The sequence below is a fragment of the Larus michahellis genome, chromosome 6 (genome assembly GCF_964199755.1).
Source record: "Larus michahellis chromosome 6, bLarMic1.1, whole genome shotgun sequence".
Lineage (NCBI taxonomy): Eukaryota > Metazoa > Chordata > Aves > Charadriiformes > Laridae > Larus > Larus michahellis.
In genome coordinates this window covers 62,962,594-62,989,945 of record NC_133901.1, presented here as the reverse complement: position 1 = coordinate 62,989,945, position 27,352 = coordinate 62,962,594, and the positions used below count along the sequence as shown (strand labels likewise).

The following is a 27,352-nucleotide window of genomic DNA, read 5'->3' as shown; positions in this document are numbered from 1 at the left end:
AGTATGTGAATGCGCTGTAAGAAATACAATTAGAGATTGTCCTTTATACAAAATATGATGCCCTAGAAAACGGTGCTTTGCTATACACTCTGCACAAGTGCTGCACTGTGTATTATGCTGAAATACAAACTTTTGTAAGAGTAGTACATTTCACTAGATCACATCTTATGGTATTTTTGTGATTTGAAAAGTTGATCTCTCGTATTCCAAAGTCCACCTTGCAACAACGTAAACTATCTTTGCTTGCTAAACGGAGGAAAATTCAGATCCAAATTCTCTTCTGACCCGTAAAGTGCAGAATGCCCTTCCTAAAGTATCAGCTGTAAGAGCCTCGTGATATTCCCTGGCAGGCAGCCGGTTGTGGGAAGCAGGGTAACTCACACAGGTGTGGAGCAGTTTGGGGTTTGTCCATCAAACGTCATGCATTTTCTTTTATGTGCAAAAAGCATTTGTAATTCTTACTTAACAATTCTCATTTATAATAAATTCAACATGACGTCTAGAAGTGAGACCCCTAGAACGAGAACACCTCCTTGGTTACTTAAATTTGTAAGTGGGCTACTGTCATTAACATAAAATGATGTCATGTATTTTGTCACTTTATTCCCTTGTTGCACTGTTTTAAGTAACAGCGAAGGAGCATTCAAAGCCTGCAAAGAAGAAAACGCAGCGCTAGCCTCTCCATAGCTCTGCTAGCTCAACTTAAGCCACAGAAAGACTATCTTTAAATAGCCCAAGATTGCCAAAGCCAAAAAATACTCCCAGCCCATGTTTGTTGATATGCAGCAACCTCAATCAACATTTGCTTTTGCAGGCAGTGAAAGGCACGCTGGCACCGCGGCAAGGCCGGGCGGGCAGATCGATACCTGTCCCGAATTTTCCGCGATCGTTCTCATTTCAGCAGCACCTCGGCTGCAGCTCGGACGGGCCGTAAACCCACATAAAACACCATTTTACACCCCCTTTCCCCGTGTTTTTCCTTCCTGGCAGCGCCGACTCGAGAGCAGAATAACCGTTAGTCGCCAGAAGGGGCGGGGGGAGGCGGTTCGGTGGTGGAAGCGGCGCTCCGAGGATGTCCCAGCCTCTGCGGTGGCCGCAGACGGTGACACCCGCCAGCGGGGACGGCCGGAGCCTCTCAGGGGACGGGCACCGCAGCGGGTGCGCCGGGGCGGGAGGGCAGCGGCGGGGCCCCGGGCCTGCAGCGAGGGCCGGGCGGGAGGCGGCGGGCCCGCACCATGGCGACGGGCGCTCAGGAAGTCGCGTCAGGCCCGGCGCCGGCGGGCGGGCAGCAGGGGGGCAGCGGTGCGGGCAGGGTCCGGCGGGCAGCGGGAGGCGGGCGCGGCGGTGCTGCCCCCGGCGGCGGGGCAGGGCAGGGCAGGCCGAGGGGCTGCCGCGTGGCGGGAGGGGGCGGGCCGCGGCCGGCGGAGCCGGGGCGTGTGGGGCTGCGCGGCGGCGGAGCGGGCGGCCCGGGCGCCGAGTGGCTTCTGAGGGGAGAGCGGTGGCCTCGGCCGTCCCCGTGGCTGCCGTGGAGCCGGGCAGGTGGGCAGCGGGGAAGCTCGGCGGCCGTGCCCGCTGGGGGCTCCGGGCCCGGCGGTGGGCGCCCGCCCCTGGGGCCGGCCCCTTGGAGCGGCGCCGGCAGTGCCCGGGGAGGCTCCGCACCCGATCCCGGCGCTCAGCCCTCGTGTTTTTTATTTATAGCAGATCGTGTGAGCCCGCGGGTCCCCAGCCCCGGAGGATGGCGTGTCCCGGCAGGGTGACGGCCTGAGCGGGCGCTCGGGAGGGCAGGTTCCGTCAGAGGTACGTACGGAGTTGGTGTTGCTCGAGCAGGCTTTTAATTGCGTATTTTTTTTAAAGTTCATCTTTTATGTGTGCCGGTGCAGCCAAGGTCACCTTGAGCACAAATTGCAGGACGCCTTTCGCTTTCACCGTTTAGGTGTTCGTGAGCCTTTCTCGTGTATTTAGTGGGTGGTTTAGATACTAATTTGCATCAGTACAAATAAAAAAAGAAAAGGCAAATTGAGCCTAAGAGCCAGCAAAGAATAAAGGACAACTTAGGTACTTAGGCTGTGTAAAGACATGTATGTGCGTGGCTATACGAGCTCCAGCTGGTACGTGGCGGTGTCCAGAGAGGTTTGTGTCTGCTCAGGGAGGACGGTAAGAAAGACAAAATGTTGGACTAAAGTTTTAGGCCTCGCTTTCCCAAATTTAGCGTATAGGGTGGGAACAGTCTCATTCCCGCATGGCTCAAAGCTTGGCCGTAATGTAAGTTTCTTTGCGGTGACAGATGGAAGAGGCGGTATTGCCTCTTTACAGCTTCTCTAGAGGAAAATGCTGGGATTCCTGTTTCGATGGGTCTCCATAACAAAGCAGTTTAATTTGTAGTGTTTTGCAGATACCCCATACAGCGCTAAGTTGTTTTGCTATGTTTAGCCTGCTTTCTTTTTTCTTTGGCCAAGGGAGAATTGTTTACTGTGCTTATTACATGAATTATAAAACTTCTATTTTAAAATAACAGTGCAAGTTTAGACTTCTCCACTGCTTTTTAATCCCACAAGCCGATGATGTCATTTATGTCAGCAGCACGTTCAGATTTAGGGGTGTAATTTTGTATAGAGCACTCCTTCCTCCGAGGAGTCTGCAAACTGGTTTGACTACAGCTGGATCAGACACATAAAAAATTCTGTGAGATAGGATTGGGAGAGAACATTAATGAACTTTTTTTGTAGATAATAGGTGTCCTTGAGAAGCAAATGATGAAAGAGTGAGGTCGTGTAGTGCAAGAGAATAGTAAACTTTTGAAAGTGGCTGAAATGTGTATCCTTGTGGCTGAATGGTTTAAACCATGCAGTGAAGAACAGTGGAAAAGCATAAAGCGACTGTACTGACCTGAATGGGAAGAAGAGCAGGGAGAGAAAAACATGCCGGTAGCTGATCAGTATGGTGCGTTTATGGAAATTGAATGTGCTGGAGTCTCTTTTTAATCATATTAAAATCATCCTGATTTCTGACTGTGATGAAACTTCTTCAGAACCTAACTTTTACTGAAGGGTGAAGAAGTACCAGTTTGCTAATTTGTTGCTGGATACCCATCACTGAAATTACGCATGTGTGTATGTGTTTCTGCATATGTGTCTGCATATATATGTGTGTATGTATGTTATTATTTTGCAGCTTCTGATCTTCAGTTCAACTAGTGTGTCATGGATGAAACTGCTTTGTCCCTTGGAGCAATAGATGTTTCCTATTTGTCCGCCTCAGCAGAGTGCAGTATAAGTAGATGTAAGCATTCCAGTGAAGAATGGGTAAGTAAAAATTGTGAATCTTACGGGCCGTTTTTATCTTATTTTTTCTTCACGTCACAGGTGGACATTTTATTTATTATTATGAAGAATGAAGATAAGGCATCACCTCTCTCATGCATGATGCAAGTTTGGTTTTAATTTAACTCGAAATGTAAGGAGGAACCAACAGTTCATTGCTGTGCCAAAGGCTAATGTTGCTAGAAAAGAAAAGCCCTATTCAAACCTTATTGATAGTCTTACAGTCTTCTGGTATGAATTTACTAATCATTTTATATAGCAGTAAATGTGCAGAATCCCGTTCTGGAGTAGACTGAGGTCAAACAGAAAGACAAATAGAAAGCTCGTTGCTGTTCTGAAGGATGTAGTTTGAAATGCATAAGTGAAAAGGAGCGTGAAGCTGAAGATGCACAGTCATGTATCCGTCATAGCTGGAGCTTTTCGTGCAATACAGGAGCCAGAGAAAATTTGGTGGATATAAATAAGGAACCTATTAAAAGACTGTGTTCTCTGTTGAGCGAGTCTTGGGATTTGGAGGAGAGAAAGGGGGCAGTGAGCAGGGAGGGCTGGGTGGAGCAAAAAGAGCCACATGGGGACCAGGCTGTACTTGCTGGTTTAGAAGCATAGGTCAGGAGGAATTAGACACTGCTGTGCAGAGGAGGAGTTTGAACTTGATACAGAAGAGTTGGAGCCGTGGTCAGAGTTGAGGGAAAGGACAGATGTCCTGGCAGCTGGGTTTTTCATGTAGCTAGATGTAAGTTACATGGGACAGCAAGCTGCGGTTACCAAGAGATCTGTGAAAGAGTGGGGTTAAAAGCAAGAGAGACAAAAGAGATCGGAAGGAGGTTCTGTAAAAAGTGGTGATGAACTCAATCAGGGCTTGGAGGCGAGCAGAAGGAAGACAATATCGTTAGAAAGTTGGTTAATTTTGGAGTTAACATTACAGAAGCTGATAGGGAAAGGATTGGGCCAGGCTGAGCATCTTGAGGCTTGTTTATTTCGGATGGAAGACTTAGCCCTGGAATAATTGCCAATTCATACCGCTTGCCAAACGTGATATATGCACATTTTAGTTTTTAGGCATCTTCAGCATTGCTTTTGACTTTCTGGTTGTTTCTTCCTGGGCTGGCTTTCTAGCTGAGTATGTGGTGATCTGTATTTGTGTTTTCCAGCCCTTATGCCACTTTAAGGTATTGGGTCTATCCTGCTTCTCTTCCACTTAAATATTCTATTTTAAACATTTTGATTTTGTTTTGGTTTGTTTCTGTAACTTCCCTTTTATTAGAAACTTAGAATATATGGTTCAGAAAATGGCAATCCAGTGCTCACTCTCAGGCAAGCAGTAACTCAGTAGACTTTAATGGGAACATTCAATGTCTTTTTAAAAATGGTAGTTAAGTATATTTTCTTCATGTCCTAACATAGAGAGCGTGTTCTGTGAAAGCAGTTACTTTGGATTTTTTGGTTCTGTAATCTTCAGAAAGACAGCATAGCATTGGCAAAGGCACAGCGGTTACTTTTTCATACCACTTTGCATGAAACTGCTGAATAAGAGCCTACAGTGTCAACAGAGTTAATATTTTGCGTACATTCAGTGTTCTTGCAATTTTACAGGCTGATGTCCAGTTAAAGCTTAAAATACATTGCTCGTTTTATAAGCACCCTTAAGTTATTGAGAGTGTAATTTACTGTTAATTTCTTCCACTTTTCTGGGCTGTCAGTTTCCTTGCTGTTTCTTATTAAAGCTATTTATTTATGAATTTAGTAGGTCAGCAAATGTTGTAGTGCAAGATACATAAGTACAGAACTGTGATTTTGCTTTTATTTTTTAAAATCACGTCATCTGGAGATAATATAATTTATTTTAGAAAAATCTTGGAAAAAAGTGTGTTTGTTTAATGTAATTTGGGGGATAATTTTTTATTTTTTTTTTAATCTGGCAACTCCTCTTACTCAAAGATTTTGCTTACCCAGTAGAACATATATTTCTGGATACTTACGCAGTTGTCTTTTGTCCTGCAGGGAGAGTGTAACTCTAGGCCCACTCTCTTCCGATCCGCTACTTTAAAATGGAAAGAGACTCTGTTGAGCAGAAAAAGGCCGTTTGTGGGACGATGTTGCTACGTATGCACTCCCCAGAGCCGGGTAAGAAGATTACAGACTGGATTATGTTTGACAATAATGCATAGTTGCAGCGTAATGAAGTTTCAGTAGTTTTCTTACTTTCAGAATTAAGGTCACAGTGTTCTTATTTCATAAAGGAATATAGTTTTTCACCTTTGTTTGTGCTTATATTTTCTTTGTCGTGGAATTAATGGATGACACAGACCTATTGTGATGCTTTGTCCCCCGCTTTTCAGTGCAGACTTAGTCCTTGCACAAAACTCTCTAGCACCACGAAATTGTATGGAAAAAAAATATCTGCTCTGCTACATTAATAATGGGCATTTGGTGCATATGAAAGTGTTAAGACTTACTTTTAGGACATGTAATTCTCTGTCCACAGAATAAGTACAGTTTTGAAAATAAGCAACATGCTTCCCTTCAAACTTGGAAGAGTTCAGTCCTGTGTTTGAGAAGACAGGTTGGTTTTCTACCCCTGGCTGATTCCTGGCTTCACAGCCCAGCCTGAAAACAAGGAATGCCAGTTAGGATAGGGGAGATCGTTGTCTGCTGGGAACAGCGTCAAGATGGTGGCTCTAGAGGGGCTGCACAAGCTGATTTAAAATGTCACCTTTATTGAACTGTTTTGGGCAGGCTTTCCGTAAGCTGAAGATGCAAAATGCTGATATGGTATAATATAGTTTGCAACCAGTTCATCACATAATTTGACTATGTGTACCCCATGGGCTTTAAATTGCACTCAGCTACTGAGCTCCAGGATTGGCTGGACTAGAGTTAAAATTTGCTTGTTTCTTTGGCTAAGAAGTTGTTATTTCACTCTGTTCCTACGCCAGAATAGAAAATTGTAGCAATGACATACAAATGTGGGATAAAAATCCAAATGTGCTGTGAAGGCTATATAAGATATGGGCAACAAGACAACCAATTAGATAAACTGAAACTACTTCTAACAGACACTTAAGTGTTTTGACTTCTAAAACGTTGTGTAGGAATCCTCAACTTGGGCCTTTATATGTTTAGTAATTAGGCTGTTCCTCTTAAGTTGGGAATTACACTTTAGGAACTAAAATCTTGTTCTGTATTTTGTCCACTTAATAAGGAATTAATTACCTGTCCAGAGATCCCACTTATGAAAGGGGCATGACCTGATTAAGTTCTTTATTTCCTTCTGCCACAGAAGAAAGTACTCCTTGCAGCAAATGATAACAAACCAGACCCTCTCATTAGACTCTAGATGTTTCACTTTTGTTGCGCTGCCTGTTTTGTTAATTCTCTTAAAGAAAAGGGATGTATGAGGAAGACAGAATTCCTTAAGTGTGTTGGCCAGACTAACACCTTGCTGGTGCAGGGAGTGGGAAGTCGTCCTTCTCCCTCTTCTGTTCCTTCCTGCTTTCCTGGGGGCTGATCAAGTTCACTAACCAAGCAGAAAACTACCTGCTTTATTTATTCATTTAGTCTGGCTGTCTTAGTTTTCTACCTTTCCTGAATGAAGTTGGCTCGTTGAGGGGTGTGATGAATGCTAGGGGTGGTGTCAGTGATGAGGTGGGGGACAGTACTGGGAAAGGGTAGGATGTGGTGGTGGGACCTGGGCTTCTCTCTCGCAGCGGCAGGGAGATGCTGTATCAGCTCACTTGGTTTCACAGAGCCACATCTTGACATAGGGTCATGAAAAAGTTAAATAAGGAAAAACTAACGTGTGACATTACAGCTGGAGGTTGAATTTCACAGGGCGAGGTTATAACCTAGCAGTTAGAGCACTGGGGTGGACTTGGGTGTTCAGTGGTACTTAACTTTGTTGCTGATTTTGTTGGGAGACCAAGAACAATTCATTTCAATTCTCTTTGCCAGAACATTTCATCTACAAAAAATTACCAGTGAATAGTCAAAGAAATTAGTATTACCTTGAGGTTTCCTCTTAAGGGCCTGGAGCAACAATTTGTTGATTGTATGTACTACGCAGCTGTGTTTTAGCATGGTGCAAAAGACTGTGTGTTCCTACCGTAGCACATAATTTCTACCTGATTTTCAAATGACGTAGGACACATATATTTTAATTTGTGGCAAGTGGTGTGTCCTAAACAAAATACAAAAAAAAGAGGCTCTTATCTGACGCCCATTGCAGAATTGGTAGTGAGGCTATTCTGCAGCTACGCTGTTGCTGGTAACCATCTTTCTCCTTTGCTGTCCTGTTTTTGCCCTTCTTGATGTGCACAGTCCCAGTGGTTTTAGCTGTAATTCACGGTTGGCATGGTACCAATTTTATAATTAAATATTATTTGGGCAGAAAGAAACCAGCCTCTCGGTCAAAGTACTCACTTGGAATATGGACGATTAAAGTTTAGGTCTTCCTGCCAGGGAATATTTGTTTATGCAAAGTGGAACTGCTCCCAAACTCATCCCAGAATGCTTAATAGCCTGGCATGTAGAGTCTGTACCGGGGGTGTACGAGTCTGGATTGAGTTTGTTGTTCAGGCTGAGCAGGGATGTGTAGATTCGCCATCTAACCATGGATGGGTGTCCTGACCCTTGGGCTGCCGTTGCGTGACGTGTGATCTGCTGGCAAACTGGATGTCACGGGCTGAGCGTCAAAAGGCTCTTGATTATACTAATGCTGAATGTGGCTTAACAAAGTTCTGTCTCAAAGTTGCATTCTATATTATGACAAGTCCTGGTTTATATTACATCAGAATAGGATAAAATATTCTGGCTTGAAGAATTCAACCAATACAACCATTTCTGCATGCAGTAATGCCTAGAGAATACTTTCAAAGCATGGGAGTCGGGAATAGTGACTTGCCAATTTCCGTTTTCATTTCGGAACGGTTTGTGTGTACTTTATAAGCAAGTTCAGCACTTCTCTGCTTTGGCTTTTGTTTATAATAGAGGTGAAAAACATTGCATTATCTTAAATGTTACAATGAATGAAAAGACACAACTATTCATATGTAACAAAGTAATCCAGCAATCTTTTCTTTTTTCTTGGTTTTACAGGATAACTTCTTCAATGCTAGTATTCCTTCTTTGGGTCTACGTAACGTCATATATATCAATGAAACGCATACGAGGTAATGTAGCAAGTCTTTCTTTTGCTTTTAAAATTCCATGTGTTCTGATCTTATGTCAGGGAAATGTCTAGGATAGTCCGGACTGAGTGAATATGTATTGCTGTCCTAAAATGCAGGGATTCTGTGATTCTAAATGCAGGAATTGATGCTGACTTCAGGAAAGTAATGGACTTGTTAAATCCGACTGTGTGTACTTGGGAGGTGGGCAAAGTCTTTTGGGGTTATAGGCAAGGAGTGGAAGGGTCGAACTTGTTTCACAAAAAGCAGAGCATGTTTAATTCCTTTCTCCTTTACTGCAAACGGCAGCATCCATAGCATAATGCTGAGAGGAGCTGTTTTATTCCCATACTTAAGAATGACTTCAGGCTGCATTTTAATTTACTGAGCAGATCTGGCTTACAATTTAGGCATTTACTATTATCACTAATGACAATTAAATCTGAACATGTCTTGCTAGACTCTCTTTCCTCTACCTCTGTGGCAGAGTGCAGCTCCTGAAGGATGGTATTTGTGACCTAAAAATGATGATGTATCTTTGTGCTATTGGAAATATATCTTGTGTTCTGGGATGAAGACTCTGGAAGTACACAAAAATCTTTATTCTGTTCTTTGGAAAGTTAATAATGCTTGCTAAGGTCTTTACAGTAATCATTAGCATAAGCAGATCCTGCAGTGTTTGTTGTAGAGTCAGAGCAAACAAAGAGAGGCCAGCAGCCTGAAAGAAATGAGCCAAAGTGTCTGAGTGTAAGAAAGGCAGCATTGTGCTGTGCTTGAGAGGGAGGAAGCTAATGTTAGAGGCTGTTCTTTCTTCAATTTGAATTAATTATGCTTTTTTAGGAGTTGAGCTTGTAGTTTAGAATACAGAAAAATAACAGAAATAGAGTTTAATTTTAACCTTTTTTAAAAAAATTAGTTTCAAAAGTCTCAATGCTTGAATGGTTTTGAATGGTCAGAGTTACTTAAATGAGAAATATAAGGGCAACAAAATATGGGTTAATGAATTATTCTGAAATAAAATGCCTTTAGCTCAGAATGTCATTATAGTCTGAAAATTGACAATTTTAATGAAGTTCTGAGGTCCCATGGGGTTACACAGTCACAGTTTCTTGGCCTTAGAAAGCAAGAGGGATTCTCTTTAACTGTTAGCATACTGTACCTGGTTTGAGACGTTACCACAGCCTTTTTCTGAGGTGTGAATGTGTCAGTTTTATGATATATCTTGACTGGGTCTATTCTGTGTGGTTTTTGTCTGCTGTCTTTGGTACACAATTAGAAAACATATCTTTTTTTAATTATATTACGTCATATCTAAGCTGTAAAATGAATGTAGAAGCATTTATACTTTGACAGATCCCTGCAATAACTGTATGCTGTTGCGATGATACATTTGCAGTTACCAAAACTGTTGTCAGAAAGAAGCACATCTTCTTAACTTTGCTTTTTAGAAAAATCAATAAGGCTCTCAAACTTCAATGGGAAGGGGAAAATGGAAAAACAATTAAAACAGAGTCACCAGTCTACTTCCCTGACAGCACAAATAGCAAAATTCTTTATCCTTCGAGACGGTCTGAATATTTGTATAACTGCTACGTGTCAGACTGTACTGATGGCTTGTGTATGTGCGCTCCTCTTAATTACAGTGCGAGTGGCCAGTGCTCTCAGGTGGTTTGGCCTTTTACAGTCTAAAAGTTCCATCTCGTCTTTCCTAACCGGTTTTAACGCATGTATAAATTTACTGAAATGGGGCAGGGAGGTTTAGCAGCCAACATGAGTAACTCCGGTGACAACCAGGAGTGAGACCTTGGCAGCACTCCAGCATGGAAACCAACATGAGTATTGCCACCTGTGGTTTGGTTTGGGATATTTGCTGGAGCATCAGCGATACATCGCGTGGCAGTCCTTAGATAGGTTTTTTGTATAATACTGAATGCTCAGATCTTAGGAATGGACAGAATTTAGTTTCTTCCAGCTGTTAGTTCTCCCTCATCACATCAGCTCTGCTGTTCGGAGGTCCCAGCTGTGTTTGATTTGTGGAGTGACCCACAAGTGGTGGCTTGTCCATTCCTGGCCTTGTGAGTGAGGGTGGTGAGGAGAGAAAATAGTAATGAATATTCACTGCTGGGGCTGGATTTTACCCCTTCGTATGTCACATGCAGCTTCTGTGGTGTTAGGAAAACTGTTCAAAATTATATTTTCACCGACGATTGCTGCTGATGATCCAGAGAGTAGAGGACAGGGTTAATTTAAAAGGCAGCGACTGGCCACATAAGCTAAGATGCCTTACTTAAATGCTTGAATGTGTAGAGAGATTTACTGATTATTTAGTGGTTCTACTTCTGTTAAAACTTTGCAAGGAGAAGGTACATAGGAGGCACATAGGACTGCGCGTTTAAAAGCACTGGAAAGGAAGAAAAGATTACCAAAAAACTGTTTTTAGCGTCAGTGGCTAATGCAAACATATTTTCAAAAGTGCCTGTGAGAGTTTACCCTGCGCATACGATGTGAGCAGCCTTCCATGAGGGCTCAGTGTTTCCTGAAGAAGTTGACAAACCTCTCAGCTGGGCATTTACATTCCTCAGTGGAAGGTCACTGAATCAGAAATGGGCACTACATCTTTCCTCCTCCTTGAGCTGGGGACTCGGTTCCAGTGGACAGACAAAATGTATGTGCTGGTTTGTAGCTACTTAACCTGTGATGCTACGGATGTTTTAAGGCCAGTATGACCCTGAAGTGAAGTAATGCAGACCTCAGTTGTCTCAGGTATTTTTTGCTACACATCAGTTATTTCATCCGTAATGTTAACATGTTGACAATTTACTAGAAGATACAGAAGCTTTTAGACAGCCCTTCATAAAATTTTACTTACTTTTGCTTCTTAATTATATTTTTAAAATTTTTTTTTTGGCAATGAAATATTTTGAGGGTCACGCTCAAATACCCTTCATATATTTCTAGGTACAGAGGGTGGCTTGCAAGACGCCTTTGTTATGTCCTTTTTGTGCAAGAGAGGGATGTCCATAAGGGTATGTTTGCCAAGAATCTGACGGAAAATGTGCTGAATAACAGCAGGTAAGATAATGAAAAACAAACTATGTTTTATATGACTGATACATTATATTATAGTTTTTATATGATTATTATAATATGATTGAAGAATTTGGAAACAGCAGGTTTTGGAAATCAGGCTATTTAAAATACTAAAAGATACCGTATCTTCAGCACAGCCCTTCAGGACTGTAGCATGCAGTGTGTGAATAATAAAAGAGGAGAGATGAAGAATTACAAATCTCTAAATGAATTATGCATAGTGCGTGGACAGCAGACAGTACACAGAAAAATAAATTGCTACATGGGAACTCTTCACACGTTTGTTTATCTAATTCATGTAAATCATTACCACTAAAGTCATACTGCAGTCATCAGAAACTGTCGGTGTTTCAGAAATGTAAGGAAAGCAGCATTTCAGAGTACCCTGAGCGTACACTGAGAGTGTGAGGCAAACTGGAAAAGGGCTACAGCATGAAATACCCACCATTTACTTTGTGGAGCTTGTTTTCTGTTTGATATACTGCATTTTAAAATGACACGTTGAGCCCCTGTTGAGCTATTAAGGTATCAGTTTTCCCTGGACACAAAGAAATTCAACCGCGTGCCCACCCCTTGAGTTTACTTTTGTCAGAGGCCACACACTGCCTACATTAACATTCCTAACTCTCCTGAATTTTTAATCTTTGAGTCCCATTTGAAGATGATTGTGTCGCTTTTGAAAAGCGAAGCAGACTGAGTTGTGCCACAGTTACGGTGTGTTAAACCACTTAATCTCTCTTAGTTATGCTTTAAATGGGGAAAATAGCCCTTACAAAATTTAGTTACACTTTGTAAAGGTGAGAATTCAAGGGGGAATACACTGTAGAAGTGCAAAATAGCAACTGCATAAATCTGTTTAACGAGGTAAGTGAAATTGCTATGTGAGGAAAAAGAAAATAGTAACAAAAAGGAGATTTCAGCTGTTCCTTTTGCATTATTAACCGTATTAACCATTTCTGAAAATTGGTGATCACTTAGTATCAGTACCTGTGAGCTACGTATATACTGTTTATATGGTCAACTTTCAGTGCATTCATCCATCATCCAGCTATTTAATCAGAGCTTAGAAGACTAGTGAATTAAATTTAATGCATTTGGAGTACAAAATACTTGAGCGCATGTTCTTTTATGCCCGCAGGTTACTCCTATAGTAGTAGATAGCTCATTCCCAGCAGTTGTCATCTGTGTCTTGAACACTTCTGCTGTGGGACTTTTTCATAAGTTTTACTTTTTAATGTTAGAGTCCAGAAGGCCATTGTAGATGAAGCTTCTGAACCAAGTGTTCCGGGTAGTTTTGCTCAGACGGATCCTAAAGCTATCAACAAAGTGAAGAAAAAAGCTAGGAAAATTCTCCAAGAAATGGTAGCAAATGTGTCACCTGCTTTAATCAGGTAAGAAAAATGTCTCATCGGTGTTGTCAATGGGTAGAAGAATGGCCAAGATCTCTATCTGTTATACCAGCAGAGCTTGTAACACATTATTAATAAATAATCAATAATTATTCTAAAAAATAAGAGGACATTAATAAAAATCCTTTTTCTGATGCTAACTAATGAAATGGTAGTTATTCTTCATTTTGAGGTCAAGCAGAAACCCACCACCTTTTCAAGGGATAAATCTTATGTTAACATTAAATGCAGACGTTTATTTTTTTTTTCCTCCTGAAACCAGTAATGCTTAGACCAATATTAGTATCTTTTGTTGTTTCAGGCTGATACAGGTGAGAGCAGCTAGCTGCAGCATCTTAGACTGCGAAAGATCTTTTTTCCAGTAGCCCATTGAATATCATAAGCTGTTATAAATGTCTCAGAGAGAGTCTTATCTTAGATAAAATATTCTACTGTGGTGTTTGCTTCTGTCATGGTTTAACCTCAGCCAGCAGCTAGGACCATGCAGCCACTTACTTCCCCCAAGGCGGGATGGGGAAGAGAATCAGAAGAGTAAAAGTGAGCAAAACTTCTGGGTCGGGATGAAGACAGTTTAATAGGTAGAGCAAAAGCTGTGCGTGCAGGCGAAGCAAAACAAGGAATTCATTCACTGCTTCCCATCGGCAGGCAGGTGTTCAGCCATCCCCAGGAAAGCAGGGCGTAATGGTTTCTTGGGAGGACAAACACCATAACTCTGAGCATCCCCCTCTTCCTTCTTTTCCCCCAGCTTTATGTACTGAGCATGACGCCACATGGCATGGAATATCCCTTTGGTCAGTTGGTGTCACTGTCCCAGCCGTGTCCCCTCCCAACTTTTTGTGCGCTCCCAGCCTACACCCCGGCAGGGTGGTATGAGGAGCAGAAAAGGCCTTGACTGCTTAGCAATAGCCAAAAACATTAGTGCGCTATCATCAGCATTCTCATCCCAAACCCAAAACATAGCACTACACCAGCTGCTAGTAAGAAAGTCAACTCCATGCCAGCCGAAACCACGATAACTACTAAGGATTAATATGTATCTGTCATGTTCCTAGTGCCCTTCACCAACTTCAGTGATGCAAACCCCATATTTTTTGTAACTCCATTACGTTCTCCCACAAGACCAGAACTACACTGTCACCTAACATGTCACCTAAGTAGCTTAATTATCATTGATCATAGGACCTCCATTAACTTGGCCCATATGTAATGTGGTCTCTGCCCTTTGAACAGCCTTCACCGAGGTTGACACTAACAAGTTTTGTGTCATAATTGCAGGAGGCTGAAATGTGGTTAGTAACCATGGCTTTGCTGGTAGGCAAAAACTTGTTAAGCAGTTGGGTTTTATAACAATTTTGTTTGCCTATAAAGTAATCAGATTTTATGGCTTTGCCTTTAGTCATATAGAAGTGGTATAAACCAGGCAGAAACAAATGAAGCTTTGGGATTTGTGTTTTTCCTTCCTTCAGGTTGACTGGCTGGGTGTTACTGAAGTTGTTTAACAGCTTTTTCTGGAATATTCAGATCCACAGAGGTCAAATAGAAATGGTCAAAGCAGCAACAGAGGTAAGGGAGGGTGGGAAAGAATCTAGTAAGGCAGAATTTCTGATGTAGTTTCTATTAATGTTTACAGTACTTTCTCTTTTTAGGAGAGCTCTGCCAAGTCTTTATGATATCAGATTGTAGATAGAACTGTCTCATATCTGTGAAATGGTGTTTTTAATGAAATATAAAGCTACTTGAGTTGTGTAACCTAAAATGTGAACTCTGATTTTACCTTTGTTTCAGGATCAAATTTTAACTATCAGGCTGAATGATTATCTCAGATAACCTGCATCCAGTATGATTTCTCTTTTTGTGCTGAGGCAGCCAGTAATAAATTAGTTGGCCTATTTAGGATTTTTCACTCTTAATTTGCAATGAAAATCTTTAAGAAGTAAACTTTTCCTGCTTCTTACTAGCAATCTGTTCCCAGTCCTTCGATATTTATTGAAATTGAGCAAAATAACTCCTAAATTCTACCATTTTCTTTACACTCAAAGGAATTGATTCTTTTTGCAGGGTTTACCTTAGAAAGATGGATCAGGTAAAACAAACAAAAAAGGTTCCTGATATTTTCTGTTATCTTTTGATTACAGTGTTTGGGAACCCCACTATTTATAGGTCTTTGCTGATATCTAGTAGAAAGAAATAGCAGTGCTTTGGTGACATTGATGATTTGGACACATCCCTTTGTTTGCTAGTTGTCTCAATGCTGGGAGTCTGAAGAAACTGGGAATATTAATCATCGTTAATGTAATGCATGCCACTAAAACCGACAGTCCATGAAAATTAAGAAGTACAGTTGACTAAAATGTTCTCGTTGTCACAGCTGAACGAAAACCAGAAGTAAACAAACGGATGATGGTAACTGGAGAATACCATCAGTTCTGATAATATGATGCTAGCTATCTCAATGATGGATTTTAGAAAAGGAGTAATATACCACATTTCTTACCAATCATCTTCTCTTTTTTTTCCTTCTCTCCCCACTATAGATGAATTTGCCTCTTATCTTCTTGCCTGTTCACAAATCCCACATTGACTACCTGCTGCTTACGTTCATTCTTTTCTGCCATAACATCAAAGCACCCTACATTGCTGCAGGGAACAATCTCAACATCCCCATCTTCAGGTAATAACCTCTTCTTACTTGAAAAAGACCGAGGTGGGGCAATCTTCAGATGACCCCAATATATCTTATGTTCCAGTGTAAGATAATCTGAGTATTATTGGGTCATCGTGTAGAACTGCTTTGGTTCCTATTGCAAGCTCAGAGAGAAAGCATAGCAAGATTCTTCTGGGACATTCTGACATAACCTAAATAGGGTAAGGAAGGATATTCCTTTCTTCTAGGAGTCTCAAAGTGGGTAGGTGACTAAGGAAAGATGAGTATGTGAAAAAGTGTTGCGAAGTTCTTCATGAAGTTTAATGAGCTGGCTAATGGGCAGCAACAGTACTGAGTGAATAGTACTTTGTGGGGAGGTGCTCCAATTTGGTCTCTGTTTAAATTATATTTCTGGTGGCTGAAGAACTTGAGGACCAAAACCAGTAGGTGCTGGTCTGTGATGATCCCACTAAGAAAGGCATTCAGACTCTATAAAGTATCAAAATGCAGTTTATTAGGGCTAGCAGTATAAAGAAAGAGAGACTATCACACGTAATCTAACATCCCTTTAGACACTGGGAATCCCAAGTTGTGCAGTGTCCAGCGGGCCTCCGATCCACACACAACACGCTGGGTAGACCTGTCTGCAGAAAGGGTTACCCCATTTTGGTCATTTGAGCTTGTGTAGAGTTTTCTTACAAGAAAACAACTCTATTCATCGTTTCTTCTGTCAAGCGAAAAGGATGTTCGCATGAGAACTGCTTGCTGCACTGTTAGATAAAGGCAAGGCCATGCAGGTGGCGTAATTGCTGGCGCCAAGTGGGAGCTGCCTGCAGGCTGCTCTCTTAAAATTAGCTGGCTGAGCTGATCCTGCTGCCAAGGGGTATGTGCAGCACGGGCACGAAGGCCATGCTGTATGTGCAGCAGTCTTGCGCCAGCTCAGGTTTACTGTTAGGGGGGTCACCAACATCTCAATGTACAATGGTTTCTCAGTCAGGGTCACTGCAGAGGGTAAGTGTTCTGTCAAGGGCGTTAAATAGAGCAAGACAGTGTCGAGAAGCCTATTTCTGAAGTTAAATAGAGTAATATTTGTGTGGTCCCATCATGTGCAAATAGGGTAATACATTTTAGTCTTTGGGAATTTCAGTAATTTCAGTTCCTGTTGTGTGCTAGGAATTTTGTACTGGATATATAGAAGTTTCCTGCAAACTAAAATTAATGAGTATAATTCTTCTTTATTATGTAGCACGTTGATCCGCAAGTTAGGAGGATTTTTCATTCGACGGAAGTTAGATCAGAGTCCTGATGGTCGTAAGGATTTCCTCTACAGAGCTTTGCTCTATGTGGTACGTATGTCTTGTCTTCGTCTCTGTATGGAGCACTTCAGTCCAGTGGCAAGTGGAAAAGTGAGTTCCATCAGTCTGGGGATTTTTTTTACTGCTGTGAATTTGTCTTAGGTTTCATGCTGAAAAAAAAGGATACATTTTTGTATGAAGTCTCAAATGTGTAGAATGAGAGAGAGTGGAATGCCCGGCACCTTTGAGGATGAGCAGATTTTCACCTTGTATAATCCTTATTAAAGAAAGTGGAATTAATAGTCTCTGAATTAATGTCGAACTTTGTTTCTCTGATTTCTTTTGTGCTGGGCCATATCTACGCTGATTCTGTTAAAACTTAATGGAAGTCTCTGTTTATGAAGGGTTGGTGTAATCCTTTGTGCCATTCGATGTAATAGCTGTATTTGCATCTTGGAAGATGGAATGTACTGAGGAACCAGAAGGAGAGATGTATGCAAATCGGCTAGATCAGCTGTTGCTAGAGATGCTGTTTTTGAACAAATGGCATTATATTGCCTGTATATTCGTGCAGATTCAGTTGCAGTTTGGTCTGGGTTTGTGTCAAGCATGAATTACTGCTTTTGTTTTTTTTTTTTTCACGCGTATTCATGCCAACTCATGATCTTCAGTGTTTTTAAAAGGAAGTGGTTGCTGACAATATATTTCAAATGTGAATTTTCCACTATAATTAGATATTTATTTTTTCCTTTTTTTCCCAATCTTTTTGTATTCAGCATATAGAAGAATTGCTGAGACAGCAGCAGTTTTTAGAAATATTCTTGGAAGGCACACGGTCTCGAAGTGGAAAGACATCTGGAGCTAGAGCAGGTCTTTTATCTGTGGTGGTGGATGCTCTTTTATCAAATGCTACTCCTGACGTCCTAATTATACCTGTGGGAATCTCTTATGATCGCATAATTGAAGGTCACTATAACAGTGAACAGCTGGTAAGAGCAACTGAACAACTTGTTTTGCCTAGGGGATTTTCTGTTTATGTGCAAGAAAATGTGTTACATAGTTAAATGATAGGCTAGGAGTCCTCTGTCACGTGTACTTGGTGTTAGCGTTGAAGAGCGTGGAGCCATGAATCGCAGAACCTCTCTGATTGGAAGTGCTGAGGTAGGGGCGACATACTTCTAAATGCAAATTCATGACATAACAAATAGTATGTTCTAGTGGGTACCTATGGAAAACAATAGTTCTCTAGATTTACTTGAAGTTATTAGGTGTGTCAAAAGATTCGGCTTTGTTTTGTGTGCTGTTGTATGCATTTTAATTTTAAACATAACCTTTTAATTGCAAATTGGAAATAACCCAAAACAACCACCCATGTTTTCCAGGGCAAGCCTAAGAAGAATGAAAGTCTTTGGAGTATAGCTAGAGGAGTCTTCAGAATGCTGCGGAAGAATTATGGGTGTGTCAGAGTAGATTTTGCACAACCATTTTCCTTAAAAGTAAGTTGGATATTTTGAAGATCCTCTTGAAGGTTTGACATTTTTGATGTTTCAATAGCGGGGCACGTTTATTTTGATTTTTCTCTTTGTGAGTTATCATCACTAGTATTATCTGCTGAAGTCCAGTCTGTGAGACAAAAGTATTCCTGTTTTGCTGAAGACACGAGTCTCCAGACACGTTTGTGTTAAGATAGTCTCAGAGTTGATACAAAGGGTTGTGTTAGGTTTGAAATGGCGTAAGTGTTCTCCCTGGGGTTCTTTTTTGTTTTGTTTTAACAATCAATCTTTAAAATGATCCTTAAGTTTAAGTTTTAGAGGCATTTGGAGTTGAAGGAAACTGAATAGCATTCTCCAGTATTCACCTGTCGTGAGTACTTGTTTTACACTCTTGTTGAGGAAAGGCACTCATCTCACTGGATTTTTAAAACTGCTAAGCAAATGAGAAGCTATAAAAGTATCATGGATCATATATCATAAAAGTCTGCATATTCTTTGAGTGTCATAGTTCATTATTAGTTTACAATTACTACATACACTAGTTCACCAAATACTGTTTAGTTTCTCAGGGAATGGGGTGGTGCAGTACTGGCTGCCTTCACTTTTTAATTTTTCTCTGATTTCTTTGCAGAATCTGCTAGTACTATGCTTAATTTATCTACATTTCACTAATCTGTGTTCTGCTACAGTATACCTTATTTTTAGTGTGACTTTAATAAGATTAACTACTGTAACAACAACCTACTAGAATAGTATTCAAATTAATTAGGTGTTCTTCTTTCTGCCCTACTTCTCTCAGAAAAGCAGTAGGTTGGAGAGCTTGGAGGGTTCAATTACCGCAGCATGAAATTATTGTGACCGTCTGCACTGCATTATAATTAGCGTAGTAGGAAAAGATATTAATTCACTTCCAAAGGAGAAGGCTTGGGTCACTTCCAGGCTATTCTTGGTAGGGAGTTAGCAATTGTTCTTGGATCAGTGTAAGGAAAAGAAGGTTATCTGCCCTCTTAATCTAGTGAAATGATAAGCACTCGCTGCAACCTCTGTCAAGTCTCATTTGCTCGCGTATTCATTTTCGTATTCCAGACAGATAATAAATGACATAAATTGTTTAAGTATGCCTTAACCAAGATTTGCAGAAGTGTAACTGTATTTTTAAATCGATGTAGTTAAGTCACTGCAGGTTTTTCTAAAGGAGAGGAGTTTTGGGGGTTAATTTTGGGCTTGTGCAGTTCTATGGCCCAGGCTTAGAAGCAGAAGAGAGTGAGCTGGCTGGGAAAGTCTTTTAAGCAGCTTTCCTGGGAGGGAACTGTTTTCCTGACCAGCAGGTTAAGTGGCTGTTTAGTTTCCCACATCAGTCTTTATAGAAACTGAAGGAACACTGTGTCCTGAAAACAGAGTAATGTACATGGTAACCTGTGAAGGAGAGGTGTTTGGTTTTTGAGAAATTTGGGATTCAGGTATTCCAAACATGCCGTACCCTGCCTGCTTCCTGGGGGCTTTAGTTTTTGGAACTCTGAGGGGTCTTGCAACTGGAGTTTCTACACTGGTGTTTACCCATGGAGAATTCTCTTATCCTGGCCTTGGAGGAAAGCAGCAGCAAACACTAATTACAGTCTCCGTGTTGGTTCTGAAAGGGTATTAGACTTTGCTCTCATTCATGTTAATGAAGGCAGTTCTCATTAATTTAATCATGGAGAAGCTAGTCTCAAAGGAGTTGTTCCCAGCAGGGTGCTGACAGGGGTTATGTATTGTTTTTGTTGCAGTGTTCTTTACGAAGTATGGATTCCTTGCTGTGGAAAGTTTGCCTTTACATAAAATAAAATTGAAAGTGGATAAAATGTTGCAAACTCTTAATTTCTCTGACCTTATTACCTCTCCTTTAGTGTGAGCTAGTTTTAATCACAGTGCATTTTTGAATAATTACCTTTTTCATATAATAGTATTATCATTTGAATGCAAGAATAAAGTGGAAAAATCTATAAAAAATAACAAGTCTTCTCTTAACAGGAATATGTAAACAGCCAAAGCCAAAAACCTGTGCCTGCTCCTCTTTCTTTGGAACAAGCTTTGTTACCAGCTATACTTCCATCAAGGTAGAAATTTTCTGGGTGTTGGGTAGAGGGAGAACAGGTTGGGGGTTGTTTGTCTTTTTAGTGTTCTACATTGCATTGCAAGCAGTGCTTGAGCTCCCTAAAGGTAACCTAATAGTGTATAGAAAAACTAAGAACTTACAGGGTTGCAAGTCTGCAATTTATTATGAGAGTTGCATTCTGTCTGGGGAGTTCTGCTTAAATAAGCTCGAGTTGGCTTTTTCTTATTTTTTATTTTTGTGACCTCTGTGAGTTTAATTTTAAATTTTATGGAATAACTTAGGGGAAAAATGACACACAATGAAAAATGAAGGATTTGTTTTGAAACCTCACAAACATTTCGGGTGGGCTTTGGTATAATCTCAAAGCATATAGGACTTGGGAGCGAGTACCCCTTGCTCAAGGAGGTGACTGTCACTCAGAAATGCAAAACTGTGCTCACGGGCTAGATCTGCATTTGTTACACAGATAAACATTTCAGTTGAGGTCTTAGCTTGACTTCTGCAAACCTGTGTGGTTCTAATAGAGACAAAGCCATTTAGGTAGGTCCATACAGGTCCTACAGGTTGGTATGTATGTCCATATGTAAAACTACTTCTAGTTGGTAGAGAGGCTGGGCTGGAAACTGCCTTTTAGGCAGGTTTGCTTACTCTACTGTTGTCCGTATTCATTGAAGGGAAAAGAGCCATGAGGTGCAAATGGTGTAATGGCAAAATCAGGGATAGCCAGTAGGACAAGCTACATGTTCTGTATTGCAATTTTTCTTTTGGTAGTCTTATCTTGGATGATTGTTTAGTGTGAAGAAATGATGTGGAAAAGTTCGTAGGCATGAAAATTTTTGTGGAGCTTGTTACACATAACATTTTTGTACCCTTACCAGACTGCATAGTGGTTTTCTGTGCTGTGGTTCAGTTAGTGTATAAAAAAAATAAAAAATCAGTCTAGGTTATTTTACATTTTGTAAATCTAAATGTCATACTGTGAATTTTTATTCTGTATTCAGACCTAATGATACTGTGCATGAAGGTACAGAGGCGTCGCTGCCCAACTCCAGGGATATCACCAGTGAGCCGTTCCGAAGAGAGCTGATATCCAACTTGGCTGAGCATATTTTGTTCAGTAAGTGTTACATTATCACTATCTGCTACCTGTATTGTTTTGCTGATTGCATGAACTTGCTGTTTGGTAATATTTTTAACTTCACAAATCCCTCCATTCAGGTGGTCATTTCATGATTTCACATGCTCTCTTGACAGTTCTCCATCCTTTGCCTCTCTCCCTCCCTCCTCTTCAAAGTATAATAAATTCTCTTTCTAATTAAGTTTAACCCTTTACTCTGTTTTGTTAACTTTTGTGTTCCTTGTACTGGTATACTCAAGTTGCTGTAATCTGAAGTATTTGATTGTGGTTTTGATACACTGATTTCATTTCATGAAAGAAGTTATTGCAGTGTCTTAATGGCATTTATCTAAGATCCTGCTCACGTGAACTCATCTTGCTGCGCTGACCAGTGTTGCCAGGGTTTACAGGTTTTGTGGTGTATGCTTCAGTCACTGTGTCTGTGATTTGTGGTATGAGATGCATACAGACTGGCACTTAGCTTAGTAAACATTTAAGCTTTATTCAGCCTTCTCAGTTCAAGTTACTTTAATTTGATTACTTTAATATTGTTACCATATAGACATAACACATTTTGTATTTCATTCAGAAGGTACAGTTCTGTGCCAGTATCACTATTATTTTTCTTTTTTAAATAGAAAAAATTCTTTTAAAATACAAAATTTTCTTTTGTAAATAGCAATTACAAATTGCATTTGTAATAATGTTCTGAACTTCCCAGGTGCTTAATGAGTTTATCTTGTTTACCTCTAGCGGCTAACAAATCCTGTGCTGTGATGTCTACCCACATTGTTGCCTGTTTGCTGCTATATAGACACAGGCAGGTAAGGCTTCCATGCTGCTTAAATAGCCAAACATTACTTTGGCCTTGTTAATTAAAAAAATAGTATGCATTCTACTATTGTATAATACTAATAAAAGAGGAAAGATGGAATTAAATTAAAGTGGATTTCAGGTAGTCTGAGAGCTAATATTTTAGTTAGTAGTGGATGCTTGAAGATAAGCCATTATTAACGGAATGATAATAAATACTCATGTGGAAATAGATTTTTATAATTCAAACTGTAGTTATGCTTTTAAAAAGAATACATTGTTTTTGTTCATTGTGTTAAGATTGTTTTTTAGATCTTAAACCCACTTGCTATTGAATATTCCAGCAACTCTTCTGTTAATTTTTAAATGAGTTTTGCTGTTCATTGGTACTAGAACATTATACCACGATGGCAAAATGATGCAAATGTTTAACTGACGTCTTGTGCATGGGGCATGGAAGAAATTTTTTTTCTCTCCTATAAATGTGCATAGCATTTTTTCTGAAATGCGTTCTGTCTCTAATCTGAAACTTGTATTGCATATAAATCAAGAACAAATTGAAAAATATTAGTGAGATATGTAATATTCCTAGTCAAGGGCAGTATCCCTATTCCCGTCAGTTCAGTCTTTCCAATTTCCTAAAATAATGGGATTAAAAGAAAATTTTACAATGTGATCTGAAGCTATTGTGACAAAAACCAAGGAAAGGAAGTGCTTGAGGAAAGGCTTTTCCTCATGCCCCCAAACAACTGAAGAGAAGTTCTACCGGTTACAATATTCCCAGATAATTGATCATTCATTTTATAGCCTAGGTAATGGAAATATGATATCTCTAACATGTTCTGAACGAACAGCTCAGGTCTCTGCAGGTTGTGAAATAAACCAAGAAGTAACCAAAAGCTTGGATTTTCAAATAGCTGCGTGGCTTTAAAATACAATTGCATGTAATTCAAAACCTGTGGACTATTTCAGGAAAATCTCTGTGAAAATAAGATTTTCTAATATAACTGTTGTGCTTTGGATTATTGACAATTAGTGGATTGTTCGTGTGTTTGCTATATACGTTCTTCTGTGCAGAAATATTGTCTCACTCTGTGATTCTGTTTTTATTTCTAGGGAACAGATCTTTCCAGGTTGGTAGAAGATTTTTTCTCCATGAAGGAGGAGGTCTTGGCCCGTGACTTTGATTTGGGATTTTCAGGGAACTCGGATGATGTTGTCATGCATGCCATCCACTTGTTGGGGAACTGCGTAAATATCACGAACACTAGCCGAAACAATGAGTTCTTCATCACTCCCAGCACAACGATACCTGCTGTCTTTGAACTCAACTTCTACAGCAATGGAGTACTTCATGTATTCATTAAAGAGGCCATTATTGGTATGTGTTGGGGTTTACCAAGGAAAGACTTTTTTTGTGACCCATGAAAGTCAAAAGTATCTGCACAATCTCTCCCACCCCCCCTTTTTCACGTGATTTACTTATATCTATTTCTTCCCTTCCTGCTTCAGCCCATGTTTACTCTAACAAAAACAATTTTAACGTGAACTTCGTATTGCTTTGTAGAATGTTTCACTCATTTTTCTCATTATCCTTTATCTTTCTTGGAAACATTCATGCCTTGGTCACTGCCTTAGGCAACATGGCAAAACCTGTGCTTTTGTCACCAATATTTTCATGAGATTCTGTTTCAGTCTGACATTAAGCAGACACAAATGGAATAGTGGTGAATTCTGTCCTTTATTATTCAGTTGCATGTGAAACGTTTGACTGCTTTTAGGCCTAGAAAGAGACAAAACAAAATTTTTAGGTTTCCTTTACTACAAACCTCTTTGGAAAAACAAACTTTGCTTATGTTTGTTTCTGCTCTAGCCTGCAGTCTTCATGCGGTTCAGAGCAGGAGGTACAGAAATGGTAGCAATGGTGCTTCTCCCAGTTTGATTAGTCAAGAACACCTGGTCCGAAAAGCTGCCAGCTTGTGTTACTTGCTCTCTAATGAATTTACTATATCTTTGGTAAGTAATTGCATTAATCGTCCGTGTTTCAAATTTTTGTTCTGCTTGTAACTGCATATGTTACTTTAAAATGAATTGATGATTTCAGTCTGGTGGTAGTGGGTATGAAGAGGTTGAATATAATTAAAAAATGGAAGATAGCATTGTTCTCATTTGCTTCAAGGAGGCATCCGAACGATTGTAGTTCCGTCAGAACAGTTCATCGAAAAGTTGTCTGATCTAAGACAACACGTGAATTAACTTGCCAGACTCCTGCACTACCTTGTTTCCTTGGCAAGGCGTGACAAAATCAATCAGTTTGGTTTCGGGGATACGTACTGATTGCACGCCTGCTGCTCCTGCAGGTCTAAGTGGGCGATGCTGGGGTGAGCCTGCAGCGTTGCTGCTGTGCCAGCTTTGGGCCTTTCCCAGGAAAGAAAAGCTGCTCACCCTCTCTCTATCAGCTTCCCACAGCTTGAGGTTGGGCTTTTTATTGCCTTCTAACAGATTTTGTGTCGCTTATGTCATTAGACCATCACAACTGTATCTGCATTCTGCCCAAACTATTTAATATGTTGGTTTTTTTTTTTTTCTTAAACAAATACAAGTCTTTGAGAGTACCCAACTCATATGAGTTTGCATAGATGATTGAAGTTATGCTGGGAACTAAGGCTCCAGATTCTAAAGATATTGCTAATTTGCATAGGAGTGCAATAGTCACAGCGTGCCACACCTAGTACTTAGTGGCAATTTTAAACATGGCTTGACTCTGTTATCTGTTATGTTGAAGCTGATGTTATCTCGGTTTTCAGACATTCTCTATACTTACACTCTGTGTACTTGCAATTTTAAGTGCTAGATGGTTTTTTTCTTATATGCAGAAGTTACTTAAAATTCTCGAGATTCTTTAATTAGTTCTTAAATTGCACACATACTTGTGCCTTTTTAAATGAAGCATAAGCCAAATTTAGTAATTTTGTCCGGGCAGTAACGTAGCTCATATGGTGGGGTTCTTTAATAATTTTATCCTTCTGCTTTCAGAGCTAATAATTGACTGTTTTTTTTTTTAACTTAGAAAGTATTTCCTACATGATTATGAACCATGTGAAAGAGGTTATTTTTTTTATTCAGTTTCAAAACACACAAAGGAGTTTCTTAAAAGTGTACTTTCCTCTAAATTCCAAATAATATGCTGATATGAGTCTCAATGATTTTAGTTTTATGATGATTTTATTCTAGAATTGTTAACAAACTAAAATTTAGTTAGAGGCAATTAAAAGGAGAGAATATTTAATGTGGTTTTCTACCAGCGTAGTAATGCATTTCTTGAAAAAACTTGGACAAATTCTAAATATCCTATTTCACTGTAATTTTTTTAATGTCTGCCTGTCGGTCAGGACAAACATAAGAGTGGTGCGTTGGGATTATGCTGGTAAAAATTTAATAACTTGCTTAAAAGGAATAATACTGCTGTATCTAAAACATTCGTATTGAACAGGGAACTGGTGTTGCTATAATGGGTATAATGGATGTGATTTTTTCAGTGCATTTCTTTTACGTTGTGCAGCCTTGCCAGGTGATTTATCAAGTTTGCCATGAATCTGTGGAAAGGCTGATACAATATGGCATTCTTCTGGTGGCCGAGGTAAGGTGGTAGAGATACTAAATGAGTTTTGTTTCTCGTAGTTTATGCTGCTTAGTTGTGAGTCTTGTTTTAAATGTATGCTGTTACTGAAAGCTTATAACAATTTAACAAGTGCAGGACTGATGCTACTTACATTCTTACATTTATAAGCATCAGACATTTGGGTATAGTCACCTGTGGTGCTATGAATGACTCTTGTGTGTAATTTCCTTGTACCATTGAACCTACCAAGGAAGACACATATTTTATACTGTCTTGTAAAATGGGGTTTTATATTATTATTGGAGCCCTTTCAAATTGTAGCGTAGCTACAGGGATGTTTACTTTCTACTCTACAGGAGTCAGTATTCCAGATCTTTTGTCATTCTTTGATTTCTTTACATCCATCTCGAAATTAGTGTAAGCCTCCCCTGCTAGCACAGTTTGCAGTTGCAGGGAGGAGCTGGAGGCGCGGTGTGCTGCAATCTGCCAGAGGCACACACTGTAAAGAAAGCCTGGGGACCGGCGGGGGCAGCTGTCACAGCATGCCTTTGCTTCCCAAACTCTTGTTGTGCACAATAAAGAAACCTTGGCGCCCAGGAGTAAGCAACAAAATTTAAAGAGCGCGTGGAAGAGTGTTACATATTTGGCTGCTTTCTTCTTGCAGCTCTGCAGTTTCAAAGGAGGCTAGAGCTGCTTCTGGTGTATTTGTTAGTGGCCACTGCTTCACTCTAATCTTACTGCATTCCTTTTGATACATGCTTCCATTTTCAATATATGTAACCATAGGACCATTTACTTGTTATACCTGGATATTAAACATTCTCCTTCTTTGGAGTTACTACTGCTTGCTTTTTATCTGAACTACTGACATGATGTCGTGCATTAAATTGTAATCGTTATTAGATAAATCCAAAAATGAATGCTAATCGGAGGATTAGGAAGAAACCTGTATGTTCCATGCCTGGGGACAGATGAGGAAAATAGGTGTGGACAGCAGTAGATGTGCACCTCTCTCTGCTCAAGCACGAAACCTGTCTTGAGGGTTCTTTCAGATGCTGAGTCTGGTACTTTGCTGTTTATCGCTGGGATATGGATAGCTTTTAGGCAGTATGTAAATATTTGTGTTGTCTGATACACACCACTGATGGAATATTTGAATGCTTAAAAAGGGGATATATTCCCTCAGTAAATTTCTTGAACTTTGAAAACCTCTGTACCTGCTTACTCCTTTTAAAATGTTAAGAATTTGCATAATAAGTGCAAACACTAAGCAATGGTTATTTCGTGAC

The 27,352-nt window shown here is 40.2% G+C and overlaps 1 protein-coding gene across 6 annotated transcripts in view; it reads left to right on the top strand.

Moving 5' to 3' along the window:
- Positions 1–27,352, top strand: part of GPAM (glycerol-3-phosphate acyltransferase, mitochondrial) — a 93,611-nt gene that overhangs the window by 58,767 nt on the left and 7,492 nt on the right. For 2 of the 6 annotated variants that reach the window (XM_074591120.1, XM_074591114.1), the window contains exons 1-18: positions 1,406–1,539; positions 1,699–1,797; positions 3,172–3,302; positions 5,322–5,444; positions 8,415–8,488; positions 11,444–11,557; positions 12,817–12,966; positions 14,451–14,547; positions 15,519–15,655; positions 16,875–16,974; positions 17,700–17,912; positions 18,306–18,419; positions 20,427–20,512; positions 21,513–21,628; positions 22,382–22,452; positions 23,558–23,822; positions 24,315–24,457; positions 26,004–26,081. In XM_074591120.1, the coding sequence (XP_074447221.1) occupies positions 3,201–3,302; positions 5,322–5,444; positions 8,415–8,488; positions 11,444–11,557; positions 12,817–12,966; positions 14,451–14,547; positions 15,519–15,655; positions 16,875–16,974; positions 17,700–17,912; positions 18,306–18,419; positions 20,427–20,512; positions 21,513–21,628; positions 22,382–22,452; positions 23,558–23,822; positions 24,315–24,457; positions 26,004–26,081 (1,983 nt within the window). In that variant the 5' untranslated portion in view covers positions 1,406–1,539; positions 1,699–1,797; positions 3,172–3,200. Of the gene's footprint in view, positions 1–991; positions 1,159–1,286; positions 1,303–1,405; positions 1,540–1,698; positions 1,798–3,171; positions 3,303–5,321; positions 5,445–8,414; positions 8,489–11,443; positions 11,558–12,816; positions 12,967–14,450; positions 14,548–15,518; positions 15,656–16,874; positions 16,975–17,699; positions 17,913–18,305; positions 18,420–20,426; positions 20,513–21,512; positions 21,629–22,381; positions 22,453–23,557; positions 23,823–24,314; positions 24,458–26,003; positions 26,082–27,352 lie in introns of those variants that run through there. The other 4 variants (XM_074591115.1, XM_074591116.1, XM_074591119.1 and 1 more) reach the window with 4 other exon arrangements.